At 33.4% G+C, this 19,413-nt stretch overlaps 2 protein-coding genes across 4 annotated transcripts in view; one reads left to right on the top strand and one right to left on the bottom strand.

The window, feature by feature from the left end:
- The window catches only part of LOC143057911 (calmodulin-binding transcription activator 2-like), a 96,100-nt gene extending 89,942 nt beyond the window's left edge, over window positions 1–6,158 (bottom strand). For all 3 annotated transcript variants that reach the window (XM_076231370.1, XM_076231369.1, XM_076231371.1), the window contains exons 1-2: window positions 6,093–6,158; window positions 1,700–1,858 (exon numbers count right to left, since the gene is read on the bottom strand). The gene's annotated coding sequence lies outside the window, so the exon portion shown is untranslated. The remainder of the gene's footprint in view (window positions 1–1,699; window positions 1,859–6,092) is intronic.
- Window positions 6,159–11,634: 5,476 nt separating this feature from the next.
- Window positions 11,635–12,914, top strand: LOC143057881 (complement C1q-like protein 4). The gene is made up of 2 exons (XM_076231334.1): window positions 11,635–11,863; window positions 12,373–12,914. The coding sequence occupies exons 1-2, from the start codon at window positions 11,650–11,652 to the stop codon at window positions 12,813–12,815; spliced, it is 657 nt and encodes a 218-aa protein (XP_076087449.1). The 5' UTR covers window positions 11,635–11,649; the 3' UTR covers window positions 12,816–12,914.
- Window positions 12,915–19,413: the final 6,499 nt, after the last annotated feature.

Here is a 19,413-nt window from a genome sequence, read left to right as displayed (position 1 = left end):
GTGATACACACAGAAACGTAGACAAAAAAAATGAGCAGTGCCTTTTCTTATCATAAAAAGTGCCCTGCCCTCCACTGGCACCCTGCCCCTTTTGATTTCTAGCTAGAGCACTGTATATATATATAAATAGTATGTGCAATAGTATAATGAGGATTTTACCATTGCATTTCATCATGTTTACAAAAGAAATGAACACATCCTAGATCTTTAACCAATTTGATGAACATCATCTCTGAATTAACAGACCTGTAACCTGTACAAGAATCATTATTATATTGTTGGACCAAATCGGTCTTTGTCTTTGCTTTACCAGTTTTCCTTTTATATTTGACATTATATTCATGTGAAGCAAATGCTCCCTCTAGGTCAAAGTATACATGTACATGTATAAAAAAAAATATAGGTCACATGCAGATGGATATAAATGAGGTTAACAATAATGATCAGCAAAGTTAATGGATTTTTTTGACAATATATAGAACCAAATAGACTAAGCTAATAACACATGATTATGCCATTATGATTTATTAGTATGCTTTAATGTATGAATCACGTAAAATTCACTTTTCATTACGAAATTCAAATTATACTGTCGATTATACATGTTATATATTGCAAATGCAGGCTCTTTAAAACTATTAAGGGTAATTCTCTATATATCTATTATAAGGTTTCCTCTAGAAAAGTGGCTCTGATATTAAAATATTTTCCCATTCAAAACATCAATAGCATGCACTTATGAAGCATATGACTTATTGTTTTCCATAAATCATCTAATACGCCAATAATTATCATGATTTACACTCACGTTTATCTACATAAACACATCATCAATTCAATGATTGAACAAAATTATATTTAATAATGTGATAATGAAAGTTTATATCCTACCTTGTTTTCTTAATGAAGTGAAAATAATGGTATAAAACAGTTATTTATTATAGATACTCCAACAGTGAATGTATTGTACAGACAGTATTTAATGTCCAGTAACTCAGGCTGTGCAGTCAATTGTCCAAAGAATGTAAATGTAGGATGAGACAGGCTAATGGATTTGCCAACTAGCATGACTAGCTTATATCTTCAGTATCAATCCACCACTCTTTAAACATCGGACAAATAACACAGGCAGCAAACAATGTTTGTTATTGAGAACAAATGTATTAGAAAAACAAAACATCTAATGGATCCTGTTTATCTCATACTGAGTATCTTCAAATAAAATTAACAAAACAAAATTCTACCCTCCTCTTATCTAGTAGAAATATATTCCTCAGTCAATGTAAATAGATTCCTTGATGACCTACCACAACAGCAAAAGCCAAAAAGTAAGATAAATACCAAATTAAATACCACTTTTCCATGAAAACCTATTAGGTCAATCACTGCCAACACATTCAAACCATTATCATTTTAAACTGTTCATATATAAAGGACAAATGTAGGACTTTTAAAAAGAAATCATGAAATCTAGCTATTGTCCATAACAAAAAAAACATAAATCACACACAAATACAGTTTCTCTCCTGTGTGTCATTTCAACCCCATAGTGACCCCCCTTTTACAACATGTGCAATAATTTCAATTTCCTGGAAAACCTGTTAAAACTCAATTACAAAAATGTACAGACATGTATAAATTCACTATATAACTGATAAACTGTCACATGCAGAAGACAAAATATCTAAGTAAATCTTACAGTTTGATGTATCCACTGTCTTCAACAAGAATAATACACAATATAGTCCCTGCCTATCCTGCTCCGTAATCTGGATTCCAATAAATACTTGTCACCAATCGTGGAATATAACTGTGTCATTCTACCACTTGATCACATCTTCTAAGATTTACATCTGACCTGTACACACAAAAATCAATACATCATCCACAAATATATATATAGATACTTATGTTTCACTCATTAAATATATCAAATCTTCAGATTTCATTAGAATTTCCTGTAATATCAAATTCTTATAATTACCACCTGAAATTATTAGTCAGAAGTTGAGCTGTAATCAAGTTTTAACATATAACAGTAAATCAGTTCTTTCTGGTTCTTAATTAAGGCTATCATTCAACATCAAAAGATTTAAGATTCAAGTCTAAAATAGGTCATAAAAATTAATTTCTGTTCAAGTCTATGTACATGTATCTATGCTTGTTGTTTTGTTATCATTATATTAAAGGACATGTGGGGTACATGTATATACATTTATAGCAGAGTGACAGCAACCCAAGCAAAATAAAAGGAGAGTATTTTGTATTTAAGTGTCAGACACAGATTGCAGTGTTTTCCCCAGGATTTTTTGATAGCGCTGTGGTAAGCGCGTAATTTTCGACAATTCTCAGTAACTTTAAAGCGGCGCTCGTTTTGTTTGTAATTGATTTGATGTGTTTTTATTATATTATGCTATTGATGTTTTCTCTTGTAATGATGTCCTCATCATGCTCATGATAGTTACAATAATTAATGTACCCCTTTGTTTGTTAAAGTTTTTGTCTGGATACACATGATACAGAAGAAGAGTCTTTTTTTTCCTCCATTGTAAATTCATATATTAAATCCTCATACTGTCAGTGTATAAAACTGAAGGAGAAGTCTTTTTCCATGATGGGTCTACACCCGACTACCTACATTTGTATGTGAAGATTTCTTAGCACTAACAGGTAATGTTGCAGAACATGTAGGACCAACAATAAAGTCATTGTCAGCTTCTGTTTGGTTTTGTAACCCACTGTAGCAGTGTACAGTTTACCTTACGACGTTTGTTTTCAAATGGTAGAATTTCTGACTAAACAATTATAAGTTTGAATAGGTGATAATTAATACTTCAAAGACTTGCTCATTTTCGGGGTTCGTATGGATAGTAAACCCGGCAAATAATTTGTAACAAACTCCGGTGTTTGATCACAGGCACTTGTTTCTATCCATTTTTATTAGACTGGTCCCCCGGAGTTACTTTAATACAACGGAAATAATTCATTCAAAAATCGTAAACCAGTCAATCACGTGATCCGAAGAGTAAAATAAGCGGGAAATTTGAAAAAATGCGAAAAAAAATATAGCAACGCGGTTGAGTGGGATAGCACTAGTACTGCGGTAAGTGCAATAGGACAGCGGGAAATTGAAATAGCGCTGAAAATCGCGGCACTAAAACCGCCTGGGGAGAACACTGGATTGTAATGTATAGATGTTTCAGATACAGTTGGGGTATCTAATATAAAGTGCTTATACATGTAGATGCTTCTCTCCATATTACATTTACTTTTGTACTTTTAAATAGATTTTTACCATTTGCTCCTAAAAGGGTGACACATACATTTTAGTACAGGAGTAGAAATAGAGATACATGTACATTGTTTTGTCTTTCTGCTAAAAATATAAGTTTTGTGGATTTCAAAATAAAGACATGCATATGTTTTTAATACTAAGATACATTAATGTGCATGTGAAAGTTTATTATAAATCTTTATCTATTTTTTTAGTGTTTTTAAATGTTTTGGATTCAAATTGTATAAATTACTTAAATACATGTAGGATTATTGATCTAAGCCAATGGCAATTTTTCATCACTTTCTTGGCTACAGTGTATTTCCTTCAACTCTCTAGGCTATTACAAATTTAAAAGACAATGTACCTACAATGTACTTTACACATGTACATATGTACATGTATATCCATGCCAATAATTCCAACAATAATGCGTAGGTGGTCAATGTCTCATACTAAACAAATGCTAAACAAATGGGGAATGTGTCCACTGACCACAAATGATGCCCTGTTTGCATGGAACGTTATAAAAGGATCATGAGGATATAAGTCAAGAACAAATATTCCATGAATTTTCCCAATTTGTAAAGGGGCACAACCTTACATGTATATATATAATTAGAACTGTAAAAGTGACCCCACCAAAATTCAAACTTGATAGGTGTTTTATGGTTATAAGCATTGTGTAAAAGTTTCATAACATTTGGTTGAGGATCTGAAAACCGGATCCAGACTCCTATGGAATGCTTGATAAATCCATGACTAGTATAGAAATGAAATGAAAATTAAAATTTTCAGAAAACAAGTTTTTTCTAATAAGTCTTTGAATTTGGCTGACTTTGATGTAAATTTGTACACTAATGCTTTAAGAGTACACAATTTAGCATGTTCACGACATGGCACTTTTGAAAATGGAGGTTAAAGTGCCCAACCAGACTATTTTAGCAGCTTTTTTTACTCTAAAAGCAGTCAGACAATTTATTGCTTTTCTTATGATGGACTGTTGATTGGCTAAATGTACATTTTGTTGTAGTAAGTCTTTATCTTTTAATTTACATCACGCTTGTACTGATTACACATTGTACTTCTAGAGTAGACTTGTTTGTGTACAAATAACCAGTCAGGGGTGCTAATTAAACAAGTGATTTGAATCATTTCATTATCACCTATTTCAGTGATTTGAAAAATTCAGTTATCACCTATTTAAGTGATTTTGGTGTTTCCTTTGATCTTCAAATGCTAATTTCATTGATTTTCCATATTTTCACAAACTTTTCTATAATTTTCCTACATAGATCAATTATCCCTTTTGGTGTGGATATTAACTTCACCAGTGGGCTTGGGCAGTAAGACTTTAACAGGTTGGGCTCAAGTCATGAAACATGGGGTGGTCCCAGGTTTGTGGGATAAACACGTTTTTCTGGGGTCGAAAAAACCCACAAAACTGGGGTAAAAAACTTCGTTCATAGTTTTCACATAAACTGTGAAAAACCGCACCATGTCAGCTGTTGCGGTAATCTTTATCCAACATGAACTTTTGTTTACGTTAAGTTGTTTGCCATGGCAATATTTATTCTTTTGTGCAAGTCTCAGGACAAATGGGCTTCATAACCGGAAGTGTCAAAATCAAGTCATTTATCAATAATACCATATCATTTCTTTACTTTCTAGACAAATTGTCTTTCTCACTAACTTTGCCGACTAACATTACTCCATCTTGAACAACAATGCATGAGCAGTATGAAACAAAGCTTTCTATTGGTTGATTTATCTTTTGACTTTTGTTAAATTCTATGGAGGGCATAATTAACAAAACAATACCAAAAACTGTTTTTCATTTTGTATCGGAGATGCTGAAATTATCTCCCTTTGCAAGAATAAAGAATGACTCAAAATGAACTATATTACTGTGTAAGAACAGAATAATTAAGTGAAGATGTAAATGAAACTATCTTATGATGATTTAAAATACAGTTTCCAACTTACTATATATTTTATAGAATACTTTGCTATTCTTATGGAAGAATTATACCTTTTAAATGAACTTGTTAAAATAGAGTTATAATAGTAACGTAAATAAAAGTTCATGTTGGATAAAGTTTACCGCAACAGCTGACATGAGGGGGGATAGGAGGGGTCCTGATCCCGAAATCCCGGACTTAAAAAAACGAAATCCCGAGGTCCCGAATTTAAATAAAGGAAATCCTGACGTCCCGAAATCAGAAAAAAGGGATTCCCGGATCCCGAAAGGGTCAATCCCGAAATCCCGAGCTTAAAAAAACCCGATCCCGGAGTCCTGATAAAGGTCCTATCCCCTCTTGACATGGTGCGGTTTTTCACAGTTTATGTGAAAACTATGAACGGTTTTTCACAGTTTATGTGAAAACTATGAACGTTGTTTTTTACCCCAGTTTTGTGGGGTTTTTGACCCCAGAAAAACGTGTTCATCCCACAAACCTGGCACCACCCCATGTTTCATGACTTGAGCCCAACCTGTTTAAATGTATGTAAATGGTACACTTAAAGTGTGGCCTCTGCGCAAATAAGGCCCATAGAGTGAAGCCAATTGTAATACCCTTTCAGAAATTACCTAGCCTTTTGCAAGAGCCCAGGAAACAATAGTCAATAAAAATATTATGTGGATATGTCAATTTTTAAGAGATTTTTGCATAAAATTTATTTTTAACGTTATAAATGCAAATATTGTTTAATTTTCTTGTACCAGACATTTCAAAAGGGCTTCAGAAATTTGATTTGTCATGCCTTTCATGCACAACGTAACTGAAAGAAGAAGAAACATTAAAAATGTAATTTTTACCTGCTAGCGGTTTATTGACAATTTAGAGTTCACTGCGCATGTAAAGACGGAAGTGATCTTAACTTCCTGTAAACAAAAAAGGTTTCCAAAGGGTATATAGTTCAAAAAGTTATTTATGCGGGAAATTCAAGTTTTACTTTTACATAATATTAGGCAATTTACAGTCAAATTAATTTTCTTGGTACATCGTCACATGAAAAATATAAGCAAATCCAAAGAAACTATAAAAAAAAAAATAGAGAGCAAAGGTGCAAAAGTATAAAAAAAAATAAATAGAAAAAATAGAAAAAACAGAACTAGGTAATACAATATTGATTAAAGAAATAAACATAAGTCATTTCAAAATCAGAATATTTTTTTCATCAATTCGGAAAACAGAATATCTTTTTTTTTTTTTTTTAAAGCATACCCCCCTTTTTGGAGTTAAAAATGGTTGTTCCCTCAAATGCCTCAAATCATATTTTGTGAGAATTTGAGAATTTTACATAATTTACAACCGTTATCTCAGTCGTTCTGGACGCCTCCACTGATTTGGGACACATCTTCTTCAAGTCGTGTGCTTGACAGTCTCACGAAGAATGAGGTCTTATTTTAAAATTGAGAATGTGTTAAAAATACATTGTATGTTGTACATATATCATGGTTTATGTGGCACAAAATAGTGTTAATATAAATGGCCCATATTTTGATATTGGCTGGGTGTCAAGTGCATTTCAGTTATTCTTCAGTTTATTGAATAATTCACTATATTGACACTTTAAAACGGTTTTCATAACGCTTATAAGCTTTTAAATCGTTTAGTTTTGCTTTTACTAGAAATTCCTCATGATTTTAACTTGCTGAGTGTATGATGATTCCAAATCATCAACCAAATTGTACAGGAATACCAGTTGCTATTTTTTTGTCTTTTGAACATTTTTTACAAGTCATATTTTTGTGAGAAATTTACATAATATACAACCGTAAAACATTCTTTTGAACTGGCCCATATTTTGATATTGGCTGGGTGTCAAGTGCATTTCAGTTATTCTTCAGTTTATTGAATAATTCACTATATTGACACTTTAAAACGGTTTTCATAACGCTTAGGCTTTTAAATCGTTTAGTTTTGCTTTTACTAGAAATTCCTCATGATTAACTTGCTGAGTGTATGATGATTCCAAATCATCAACCAAATTGTACAGGAATACCAGTTGCTATTTTTTTGTCTTTTGAACATTTTTTACAAGTCATATTTTTGTGAGAAATTTACATAATTTACAACCGTAAAACATTCTTTTGAACTGCATGTTATGTTAATGCAAGTAGAATTTTTGTGACTGACACGACCCTAATTCTAGTGATTTGAAATCGTAGTCTCGTTGTAATAAATCTCGCCCCTACTGTCCCATGAACCTTTTCCAGGTGATTAATAATGCTACAGGTACATACATATCATATATACAATTGCTCTATGTTAAAAATTCCTCCAAAACAAGGCCGTAGGGCAGGTCTGTTTAAATTGAGGCAATTCGCCTTTTTTTTTAGGGTGGTTCGGGTGCCTGACATGTGCGGGAGAAGCTTTTTCCAGCATTACCATCTATAATAAAAAATAAAAAAATATAACAGAAATGCGGTTTTTTTTATTAACTAGCCTAGTAAGTAACAAATCAAGTTTCAATATTAAAGTTAATCTCTGTTGGTCAACTAAAACTTTCCTTTTCTCCTGTGACCTGTACTGCTTCAACACACGTTCTTGACTTATGTATATATATATAAAATATATGTATGTCCAACATCAAGTTATAAGCTTCTATAAGACGAGCATCAATAAGAATATATTTATTATACATAATCATTAACCATAAGAATAGGTACAGAGAAAAATAGACCAACATTGTTACTTAACCGGATTTTTGACGTTCTAATGTCACAAGTGATCACAAGTTATCTGTAAACATTCCGCTGGAAGACCTATCTGAACACATTATTCTGATGGAAGACCTTTACTTGGACACATTATTCTATCATTTTTTAAGTCATTGGTTTGACCTACCGCGGTTCGAACCCACGACCTACCGCACTAGAATCAATGGAACACGCTTGCATACAACCAGACAATGCTGATCATAAACAGAAAAAGAAACACGAAAAAAATTATTTTCAAACAATACCAAAAATATATCATTCCTACTTTTACTAAAGATAAATAAAAATCAAGAATTGCCTTATACATTTTTAAGACTTCCATAGAAAAGGCGCTTCATGATTTTGTTTAAATTAATTATGAATAATTATTATATTTTTGGCCAATGAATTATTTTACTGTAAAGATTAATAACTATAATCGATTTAAAAATAAACCAAGGAAAGTATTAAGCCAGCATATTTATAGGGGTGTTTGTATACTCATGAGTTACCTGTTTCATATTTTTCTCTTTAAAATACCCATCTTCAACCAGTTTTGTAACGACATTAAGATTTGTTTCAATTTTTTTTATTTTGATTTGTATTCGGAACACTTATTTTTTTACCGTCATCGATTCGCTATGGTAAAAGCTGCAATCGCTGCTGCAGATTGAACATATTGGATGTAGTAGTGTGCTGGTAGATAATTTGAAACGCAAAACTTGCATATTAATAATGTAAAATCTATAATTAAAAAAAAATGACACTTTAAAAGTTTGGTCGTCGTTTCAAAAGTGAGGCATTTGCCTCATTTGCCTCCATTACGCTACGGCCCTGCAAAACCATTACGCCATCTAATTTTTTACAATCCTTAAAATGGAAACTTTGGTAGTGGTGACGCGCTGTAAATTTATGTCTTTGTTGAGTGTCTACTTCTTTGCCGAATTAGAAAAGATGAACATATCATATGAACACTCATTCATTGCAATAAACAATGTTGACCTCTAGATGTATTTCTATGGTTTTCTAGTGTTACTGTGTTGTTGTTCGTTGATGTTTACCCCGTTCCCCGTATCATTTCCCTTCTAGTGTTACTGTGTTGTTGTTCGTTGATGTTTACCCCGTATCATTTCCTTTCTAGTGTTACTGCATGTGTTGTTGTTCGTTGATGTTTACCCCGTATCATTTCCTTTCTAGTGTTACTGTGTTGTTGTTCGTTGATGTTTACCCCGTATCATTTCCTTTCTAGTGTTACTGTGTTGTTGTTCGTTGATGTTTACCCCGTATCATTTCCTTTCTAGTGTTAGGGAGCTACCATTTGATTTTTATGGGGGGGGGGGGGGCTAGGATGAAATTTGAAAAAAATAGGCAGGACAGGAGTTTTGAGTAAAAAAAAAGTCGGGACGACAATTTAGGTTAAAAAAAAAGTCAGGATAAACTAAAATAAAAGGCAGGACCGATTAGAGTGAAAAATAAAAAGGCAGGACAGAGATTACAGCTAAAAAAAAATGTAGGACAAAATTTTTCATCCTAGCCCCCCCCCCCCCATAAAAATCAAATGGTAGCTCCCTTACTGTGTTGTTGTTCGTTGATGTTTACCCCGTATCATTTCCTTTCTAGTGTTACTGTGTTGTTGTTCGTTGATGTTTACCCCGTATCATTTCCTTGTGATGTATTATCATATTATCGACCATGTTATTAAACAAGAGGCTCTCAAGAGCCTGAATCGCTCACCTTAAATTGTTTTGCTTAAATCTTCCATGAATGATTATTTTGGGTTTTCAATTTATATAAATGGTTCTTCGATTCTGTCATATCATCTTCAAAAGCAAAAAAAAACAAGAGTGGACACACTGAAATGTCTCGTTTGTCTCGTGTTCATAATATAATTTATGATGAAAGTATAAAAAAAACATTGTATACCCCAAGCATTACATTATTGCTGTTTAGAGTTTATCTACATCTATAATAATATTCAAGATAATAACCAAAAAACAGCAAAATTTCCTTAAAATTAACAATTCAGGGGCGACAACCCAACAACGGGTTGTCCGATTCATCTGAAAATTTCAGGGCAGATAGATCTTGACATGATAAACAATTTTATCGCATGTCAGATTTGCTTTCAATGCTTTGTTTTTTGAGGTTTAAGCTAAAAACTGCATTTTACCCCTATGTTCTATTTTTAGCCATGGCGGCCATCTTGGTTGGTTAGCCGGGTCACCGGACACAATTTTTAAACTAAATACCCTAAAAATGATTTTGGCCATGTTAGGTTAAATTTGGCCCAGTAGTTTCAGAGGAGAAGATTTTTGTAAAAGATAACTAAGATTTACGGAAAATGATTAAAAATTGACTATAAAGGGCCATAACTCCTAAAGGGGTCAACTGACCATTTCGGTCATGTTGACTTATTTGTAAATCTTATTTTGCTGAACATTTTTGCTGTTTACAGTTTATCTCTATCTATAATAATATTCATGATAATAACCAAAAACAGAAAAATTTCCTTAAAATAACCAATTCAGAGGCAGCAACCTAACAATCGGTTGTCTGATTCATCTGAAAATTTCAGGGTAGATAGATCTTGACCTGATAAACCATTTGACCTCAGTCAGATTTGCTCTAAATGCTTTGATTTTTGAGTTATAAGCCAAAAACTGATTTTACCCCTATGTTCTATTTTTAGCCATGGCGGCCATGTTTTTTGATGAAATTGGAATTAAAACACAAACTTTATTCTAGATACCATAGGAATCAATCAGATGAAGTTTGGTTTGAATTGGTGCAGTAGTTTCAGAGGAGAAGATCTTTGAAATAGTTTACGACGACGACGACGGACGGACGGACGATGACGACGGACGACGACGACGGACGCCAAGTGATGGCAAAAGCTCACATTTCCTTTTGGAAAGGTGAGCTAAAAAAAGTCACATCGCGATCCAAACAATATGGTCCAGGACAACTAAACCTTTCAGAAGGGAGGATATACGTACAAAATTATATCGAATCAACTACAGTGTATAATAATGTAAAAGCATGCGAAGGAGTATCAACTGTATATCAATTTAGGGTAAAGTGACAGATGTATTATCGTCTACAAAAAGTTCAAGCAGCCATAGACAAGAAAAATCACAAAAATACTGAACTCCGATGAAAATTCAAAACGGAAAGTCCGTAATCAAATAACAAAACCAAATGACAAAACACATCAAACGATTAGACAACAATTATTATATTCCTGATTGTGTACCGGCACTTTCAATTGTAGAAAATGGTGGACTGAACCTGCTTTTATAGCGCCATACCTCTCACTTGTATGACAGTAGCATAACATTCCATTATATTACCAACATCATAATAGCTCATCTTCAATCCAACATGCAGAACCGAAAAGGATCTATCAAAGACTTCTAGCGTATAGAGTTTCATCCTTTTTAAAAGTTCATTACATGTATTAATTGAATTTATGAATTCCGGTCTTTAATATAATTAGACAAAAGTCATGAAAGATTTGAGGTGAACAACAAAACACATAAATGTGTAAACATAGAAAATAAAACACATTTTAATTCAAGAAATAGTATTGTAAAGAACGTTTGAACTTTCACCGAATTCATTTAGGTAAGTGATAAGATAAGAAAATACGGTAAAAACTAGAGCGACAAAGATGTCTGTGTATGCAATTTTGGCATTTTGTTGCATGCCATTGGTGTACACTGAAGACACTACACTACAACATGATGTTGACACCTTGCGTGCTATGGTACAAGTATTGACTACCGAAAATAAATTATACAAAACCGAAATGGAACTGATGACGGAGAAAATGAGACAGCTGGAATCCAAATTCGATAGAGAACTTTCTGGACAAAAACACAAAGGTGAATTAAATAGTATTATAATTATTTGGCCTTTTACATATTTGTTTATTCGAGCGTCACTGATGATTCTTTTCTAGACGAATTGCGCGTCTGGCGCAAATATAAAATTTCAATCCTGGTATCTATAATGAGTTTATTTATAATTAATTTGTTAATTTATGCAAATGAATACACTGAATTAAAACGTCAATGACGACTTATCTGGTATAAACCGTCACATCTATAGTGAAAATATGACATAGCAAGAAATGTTCAAAACTTTTAGATCTTCAATCGTTAAATACGCCAAGTACATGTGCTGTACATTTATCATGCAGTACTATGATTTGTGTGCAAAATATTCTGTAGTGGATCAGTAATTAAGTATTCGCACTTTCATGGAAGTTTCCTACTTGAAGTATAGTACTAATGAACTACTGTATATATAATAATACATTAATAAATGTGAATTTCGTCTAAAGGTCGGGGTAGCATATGTATCATACATTTTATGTTTTCATTACTTATAGATAAAAGACTTCTGATAACAGACCAACCACCAGTATCTGCATCCCACCATGTTGCATTTTATACCCAGTTGACAAAAACTTTACATCTAGCGACTCAGCAGATGGTTGTATTTGACCACATAGAACTTAATCATGGTAATGCGTACAGTTCTCTAGATGGAGAATTTGTGTGCACCGTGCAAGGAACGTATGTCTTGTCTTGGACAATCACCTGCTCAGACAATACAGCTATCGAGACGGAGTTGGTTGTAAATGGCATCGTAAAAGGACACATTTTCACAGACGCTGGAAACCATGCAGACTATGAAACCAATTCGGCAACGGCTGTACTAGATCTTAAAGTTGGCGATCGTATATGGATCAGAGTTGGAAGAGTATTTAGTGGACAGATAGTTGGATCAAATTACGGATCTTCAACGTTTTCCGGATTTCTTGTCAACTAACAGGCTGTGTGAATTAAAGTTGAAATGTGAGACTATTTTGATCGATCGACAATGTTCTATTACTGTTTTATAACTGATAAATAGCAATTAACAAAAATACTTAACTCTGAGGAAACTTTTAAAGAACAGAAAGTCCAACAAAGGCTCAAATAATCTAGCTCCTATACAAAGTTTGCTTAAAATTAAGAAACAAACAAGTCATCAAGAAAAGAACCACCATTTGTTTCTTTTGAAATGCTTGTATATTACTGTTTCCTTATTTAGATTTAAAATTAAATTTTCGTCTGTAGTCTATCCGTTTAGACCAGAAATACATGACATATACAATTATTTGTTATTTAATGATTCCCACTTTGAATACACTGCTCATCGTGTATTATTTAACCTGACTTCTCACGTCAAGAACACTATAGGCGAGTGATTTATTTCAAAAAGACGCTTAGTTAACGACTTTAATGCACCCACCTAACACACGGCTGTATTATATATCATTCGAAAGCTGTTAATCTGTACTTTCTGTTTTGCCCGGTCGTAAAAAAATCGTACGGTGCAATTTTTGTTAAATCAAGGTCAAAGGTCATGAAAAAACATTCCAATTTTTGCGATTACTAAATAAAACGCCATTTTCTAATTCTTGTACCATAAAATTTTCCAAAAGATCATATGAACTTTATGGAACATGACACATAATTTCCAAATCAAACAAAAAATAAGAGATTCCATGCGCAAAATTTTCCGAAAATTGAAATTTATCACAAATCCTAAAAAAAATAAAAATTATTCAAAAAGCAAAATATATCTTGGGGAATCGATATTTGTATGCTAAAAAAATGAATAAATGTATATGTTTTAGGTCAAGGAATATTTGTTTTGTAATTTTAAGATGCAATTATTAATTATTGTTCATGGAACAGCCTTCTATTGAAGTGTTTGCAGTTGCCCAAAAATCTGCCATCTGCAAATAGCGATCATTTTGTTAATCTATGTTAAAATAGCACATCGCTAATTGTGAATATCAGGGAGGAGAATGATTTTCTATAATAAAAGAAGGGGTATTTAAAGTAAGAAAAGAATATATGCAGGGTAATTGAGGTTTAAATATGTTTTTTACGAAGTCAAACTTTTTTACTTTTTGTAATCATGTTTAAATGCAAACATTACTTTGCGACTAAATGTAGGCAACATTGAAATAAGTAACCTTGTTTAGAAACACTTGGTTGTATTAAGCGGGATGTAAACGAACTAAATAAAATGCGGCTGCTTCTTATTTAGTTTAAAATCGTGTTATAGTAAGTCATATTTAATGTGTTTAGAAGTTTAATCGCTTTAATTATTTGAATAAAAGATGCTTTGAGTATTTTCTACATAAGCTTTAAAAATACAAATGCATGTCATTGTGTATGTAAAACACTATAATAAGTTTTGAAATAACAAAATGAAAAAGTCAAATACCCTTCCTGACCTCATAAGATCATTCGCTGTTTTAGGAGTGTTCGTTTTCATGGTATGCTGTGTTTTTTGGACTGTTGTTCGTCTCATGGACTTTGATTTTATTTTGTTCATGGTTTTAATTAACTTTATTTGATTCATGGTTTGTGATGTTGATTGTCCCTTTGGTATTATTTTACTTTAAAGACATTGACTTGCAGTATCACCTCAAATTAAAGTGAAGAAGATTAACGCAATAAGACAAATATCCGCGAAAATAACTTAATTTGCTCACGGTGATATATATATAGAACCAAATCGTTATCATGATACATTTAGCTACACTGATCTATAATTTTTGAACTTTTTACTACTTGAATAGTGACGAAATATGTCAAAGGGACATCAAACTCATAATTAAAAACGAACAAGACAACGAACAGTATACAAAACACAACATATAAAACTACAGATTGAGTAACACAAACCCCCAAATTTTTTTTGAGTGAACTCAGGGGCTCCAAAAAGGTAGACAGATCAAGTTCCACATGTGACACCCGTCTTAGTTTAAACATATTTATTTATAGTGGATTGGGAAACAAGTTTTGCAACTTAAATTAATCGCTTTCCACTTTGCGGGTGCGAGTGCTGCCTTGTATCGGCATTAGCCTGCTCTTTTTCGAAATCTACAAAGGTGTGTTTAACGTGCAAGAGATATGGCTCTCTCTTAACACGGGTCAGCCATTTATCGTCCCCTTCCGACGGACTTTTATCGTTTTCTCAAGACCATACTCACAAATGGTGTCAAGTAAAGAGCCGAAAATTCAGTCCCTGAAATTTTCATCACGGAACGGGAATCGAACCAGGAACCTTTGTGTTGGTAGTCCGATGCACTAACCACTACACCACGGCACTCTTTTACCCGTCTTGTGGCTCATGTATTTCCTAACTCGGTGCCAAGCCTTATTCGGTTGGTGACATTCACGGCAGAAATGACGGCAATTTGGTTACGTCGATGGAACTTATCAGTCGTCATTTGGCAAAACAGATATCTCATAATTGTCAACCAACTCGTAGTGACGTCCATGAAATTTTGCTTTTGAACTCTGGTTTAAAACATGTTTAAACCACCATTTTTCTTCAAATGACCTGTACCAAGTCAGGCATATGGCAGTTGGTATCGAATAATCTGTTTCTTTGTATGTTGGCGTTTGTTTTTGTAGCAGTTCTGTGTTTCTGTTATATCGTTGTGTTCCTCTTATAGTTGATGCGTTTTCCTAGTTTTTGCTTTGTGACCCGGATTTATTTCAGTTACTAGTAAATCGATTGATGACTATTGAATAGCGGTATACTATAGTTGCCTTTATTTCAGAGGAGTTGAGGCTCAATGAAATCGGTCTCCTCCTTTAGTAGTATAGATATGCAGGCGTTGCTATAATGTTGTTACATAGAAATGAAAAGTTTATAATTGAATTGGTAGTACATGTAAGGGGTGTTTTTATGGGTTGTTTTATGCTCATCTCTTTTGTCGTAAAACATGTTCTCAACCATCCCTCATCATCGATTTCTAGATACGTGATAGAGTAAACTATATATTTTGAGTCTTTTATTTTCAATTTCAATGGAAAATACGAGTCCAACATTGTCACAAATTTTGCACTATTCAGTGAGATGACATCATCTATATAATGGAAAGTGAAGTTTAAAGTTTAAAGATAATGATAGCTTCTTTTCAGTCGTCACCAGAAACTCTTGCATGAAGTCATCTTCGTATGAAAAATGAACTAGTCATTCAAGCTATTCAGGTCTTGATTTGACGGAAATTGCACCGTACGATTTTTTTACGACCGGGCAAAACAGATAGTACAGATGTGTAGCTTTCAAATGATATATAATTTAGCCGTGTGTTAGGTAGGTGCATTAAAAATTAAATTTTGTGGTTAAAGTCACTCGCCTACTAGTCAGTTTATCTTGAGCATTCAAATTTTGGCATTACATGTATTTGTAAAATTGAGAAAGGAAATGGGGAATGTGTCAAAGCGACAACAAGCCGACCATAGAGCAGACAACAGCCGAAGGCCAACAATGGGTCTTCAATGTAGCGAGAAACTCCCGCACCCGGAGGCGTCCTGCAGCTGGCCTCTTAAAAAATATGTATACTAGTTCAGTGATAATGGACGTCATACTAAACTCCGAATTATACACAAGAAACTAAAATTATATTTCTGTTGAGATGTGTTCTGCTTTGTAAATGTTGAGCTGAACATATCATGATAAATTATGAACACTTTTCCATCAGTCAAACTGCAGTAAACAGTGTTGACTACCAGATGTAAATTTGTGGTTTTCTGGTGTTACTGTGTTGTTGTTTCGTTCGTTGATGTTATTGTCATAAATCCGCCCCAAGTTGTAGATTGATGATCATATCACAACATTTTCTTTTTGCATATGCAAATAAAACCGAGTTGACAAAAATCTTTCTAGGGGATGTAGATTCAAAATTATACCAAATCAATTATGATCCTATAGAGGAATGTAAAGACGTCCCAATTGTTAATCAATCTTGAGTAGAATGACAGATATATTATCGTTTACACAATAAAATAGATACAAATTGTAATTTTTTAAAGATAGAAACATCAATGAAGGCAGCGTTACACTAATTTTTCTGTTGTCAAAACGCTAAAATTCGGGAAATTGTAAAGCCAAAACATATACCAAAATGAACAATCTTTATAGAGTAAATAAAATTGTGAATGGAAATGGGGAATGTGTCAAAGAGACAACAACCCGACCAAATAAAAAACAACAGCAGAGGGTCACCAACAGGTCTTCAATGTAGCGAGAAATTCCCGCACCCGGAGGCGTCCTTCAGCTGACCCCTAAACAAATATATACTAGTCCAGTGATAATGAACGCCATACTAATTTCCAAATTGTACACAAGAAACTAAAATTAAAATAATACAAGACTAACAAAGGCCAGAGGCTCCTGACTTGGGACAGGCGCAAACATGCGGCGGGGTTAAACATGTTTGTGAGATCTCAACCCTCCCCTATACCTCTAACCAATGTAGAATAGTAAACGTATAACAATACGCACATTAAAATTCAGTTCAAGAGAAGTCCGAGTCTGATGTCAGAAGATGTAACCAAAGAAAATAAACAAAATGACAATAATACATAAATAACAACAGACTACTAGCAGTTAACTGACATGCCAGCTCCAGACTTCAATTAAACTGACTGAAAGATTATGATTTCATCATATGAACATCAGGCACAATCCTTCCCGTTAGGGGTTTAGTATCATACCATCATAACATATATGAGAAGAACATAACCCGTGTCATGCCAACAACTGTTTTTAGAATAAATGTGTTTAGTTCCGATGCAAAGACCTTATCAGTGACTCAATATTAACGCCAAAATATGCAATCTTTAATGACTTGACAACAGTATCGTAATTATGTCCCTTCTTAATAAGTCTATTCAAAGGTTTTGTAAGCTTCTGAGGTGAATACTGACACCTTTGTGCAGTCTGCATGTTGAGTTATATTTACGAATGATGTCTTTATACCGATGATAAAATTTAGTAAATGTTTTGACTAGTTTGTGATATCGAAAACCCTGGTGTAATAATTTTTCAAAAAATGTTCATGCTTCATTCTTACCGCCCTTTGTATGTGTTATTCGACTGTATAGTTTTATTCTATTCTTGATGCCATATGTCGTGCCTTGTCGTGCATGGCTGCTTATTTTGTGACATTTCATAAAATTGAAAAATAGAAAATATCAAGAGTTAATTAACACTTATACATGAGAGACCTTTAACATAAAAAGCTTATTTTTTATTTATATTTTCCCCAATGATTCATGTCAGGAAAAAGTAATATAACAAAATCACCGAAATCCGAGAAGAATTTAAAACGGAAAGTTCGTAATCAAATGGCAAATGCCGCCAGTTCTTATGCAGAAAACGGAAGATTACATCTGGTTTTGAAGCTAGCTATTAAACCTCTTACTTGTAGAACAGTCGCATCAAATTCCATTATATTGACAACGATATGTGAACAAAACAAATAGACATGATAGGTACAAATGTTAAAATAGGGGTACAGTAGTCAACGCTGTGTTATAATCGTAATCACTATTAAGCAAACAAATGTGTAACAAAGAAACACAAAAAGGCATATAGAAAAAGCACATTTGCAAAAATGAGAGACAAAAATTCAAATGTTTGACCTAAGCACAATAAAACAATGACAGAATGTATCAGTGCATAGCCACGTCAAATGGATATCACCAACACAGGCTAAACAGTAAAAGTAATATTCATAAAGACAAATAAAAGGTTATTATAATACCTAATTAAAATGTTAAAAACGCCAGTAAATAGAATCTATACCTGAAGACCATAGTTTATTATTTGTGAAGTTGATATGGAATATTTATCAACGAGGTCTTGGTACCTTCCAATAAACCAAACTTTAGTCTAAAGTATATTGGACAAAAAAGTGGGTTTTTTTTACCTTCACTTGCTTTAATATTTTTCTATGATCTGAAGTGAACTAAGAACAAATTAAATGTGTAAAAAATGAAATCAAAGAAACGCAATCAAATTCAAATTATTAGTATTGCAAGGACGTTCGAACTTTTACCATACTTATTTAGGTAACTGATAAGATAAGAAAAAACGGAAACAAACTAAAGGCACACAGATGGCGTTGGCAATTGTCGCATTTGTTTTTGTTGACATTGGCGTACGCTGTGGACGAAACTCGAATTCAAATACAACAACATAATGATGACACCTTTCGCTTTATAGTACAAAAGAGGGACGAATGATACCAAAGGGACAATCAAACTCATAAATCCAAAAACAAACCTGACAACGCCATGGCCAAAAACGAAAAAGACAAACAAACAACAGCACACATGACACAACATAGAAAACCAAAGAATAAACAACACGAACCCCACCAAAAACTATGGGGTGATCTCAGGTGCTCCGGAAGGGTAAGCAGATCCTGCTCCACATTTGGCACCCGTCGCGTTGCTTATGTGATAACAAATCCGTTAAATAGTCTAATTCGGTAGGTCACATTCATGAAAGGGAAGGGGATTGTTCTTACGACGTAAGGAACATATCCTATATCATTTGTACAACA

The sequence above is a fragment of the Mytilus galloprovincialis genome, chromosome 13 (genome assembly GCF_965363235.1).
Source record: "Mytilus galloprovincialis chromosome 13, xbMytGall1.hap1.1, whole genome shotgun sequence".
NCBI classification, from domain to species: domain Eukaryota; kingdom Metazoa; phylum Mollusca; class Bivalvia; order Mytilida; family Mytilidae; genus Mytilus; species Mytilus galloprovincialis.
Note: the sequence above shows the minus strand (reverse complement) of the source record. Positions and strands in the feature narration are given on the sequence as shown.

Bases quoted from the DNA above. Each gene is read 5' to 3' on its own strand.
- LOC143057881 (XM_076231334.1), top strand. From the start codon at position 11,650: ATGTCTGTGTATGCAATTTTGGCATTTTGTTGCATGCCATTGGTGTAC. The intron at 11,864-12,372 runs GTGAATTAAATA...CATTACTTATAG, and splicing joins TTCTGGACAAAAACACAAAG to ATAAAAGACTTCTGATAACA.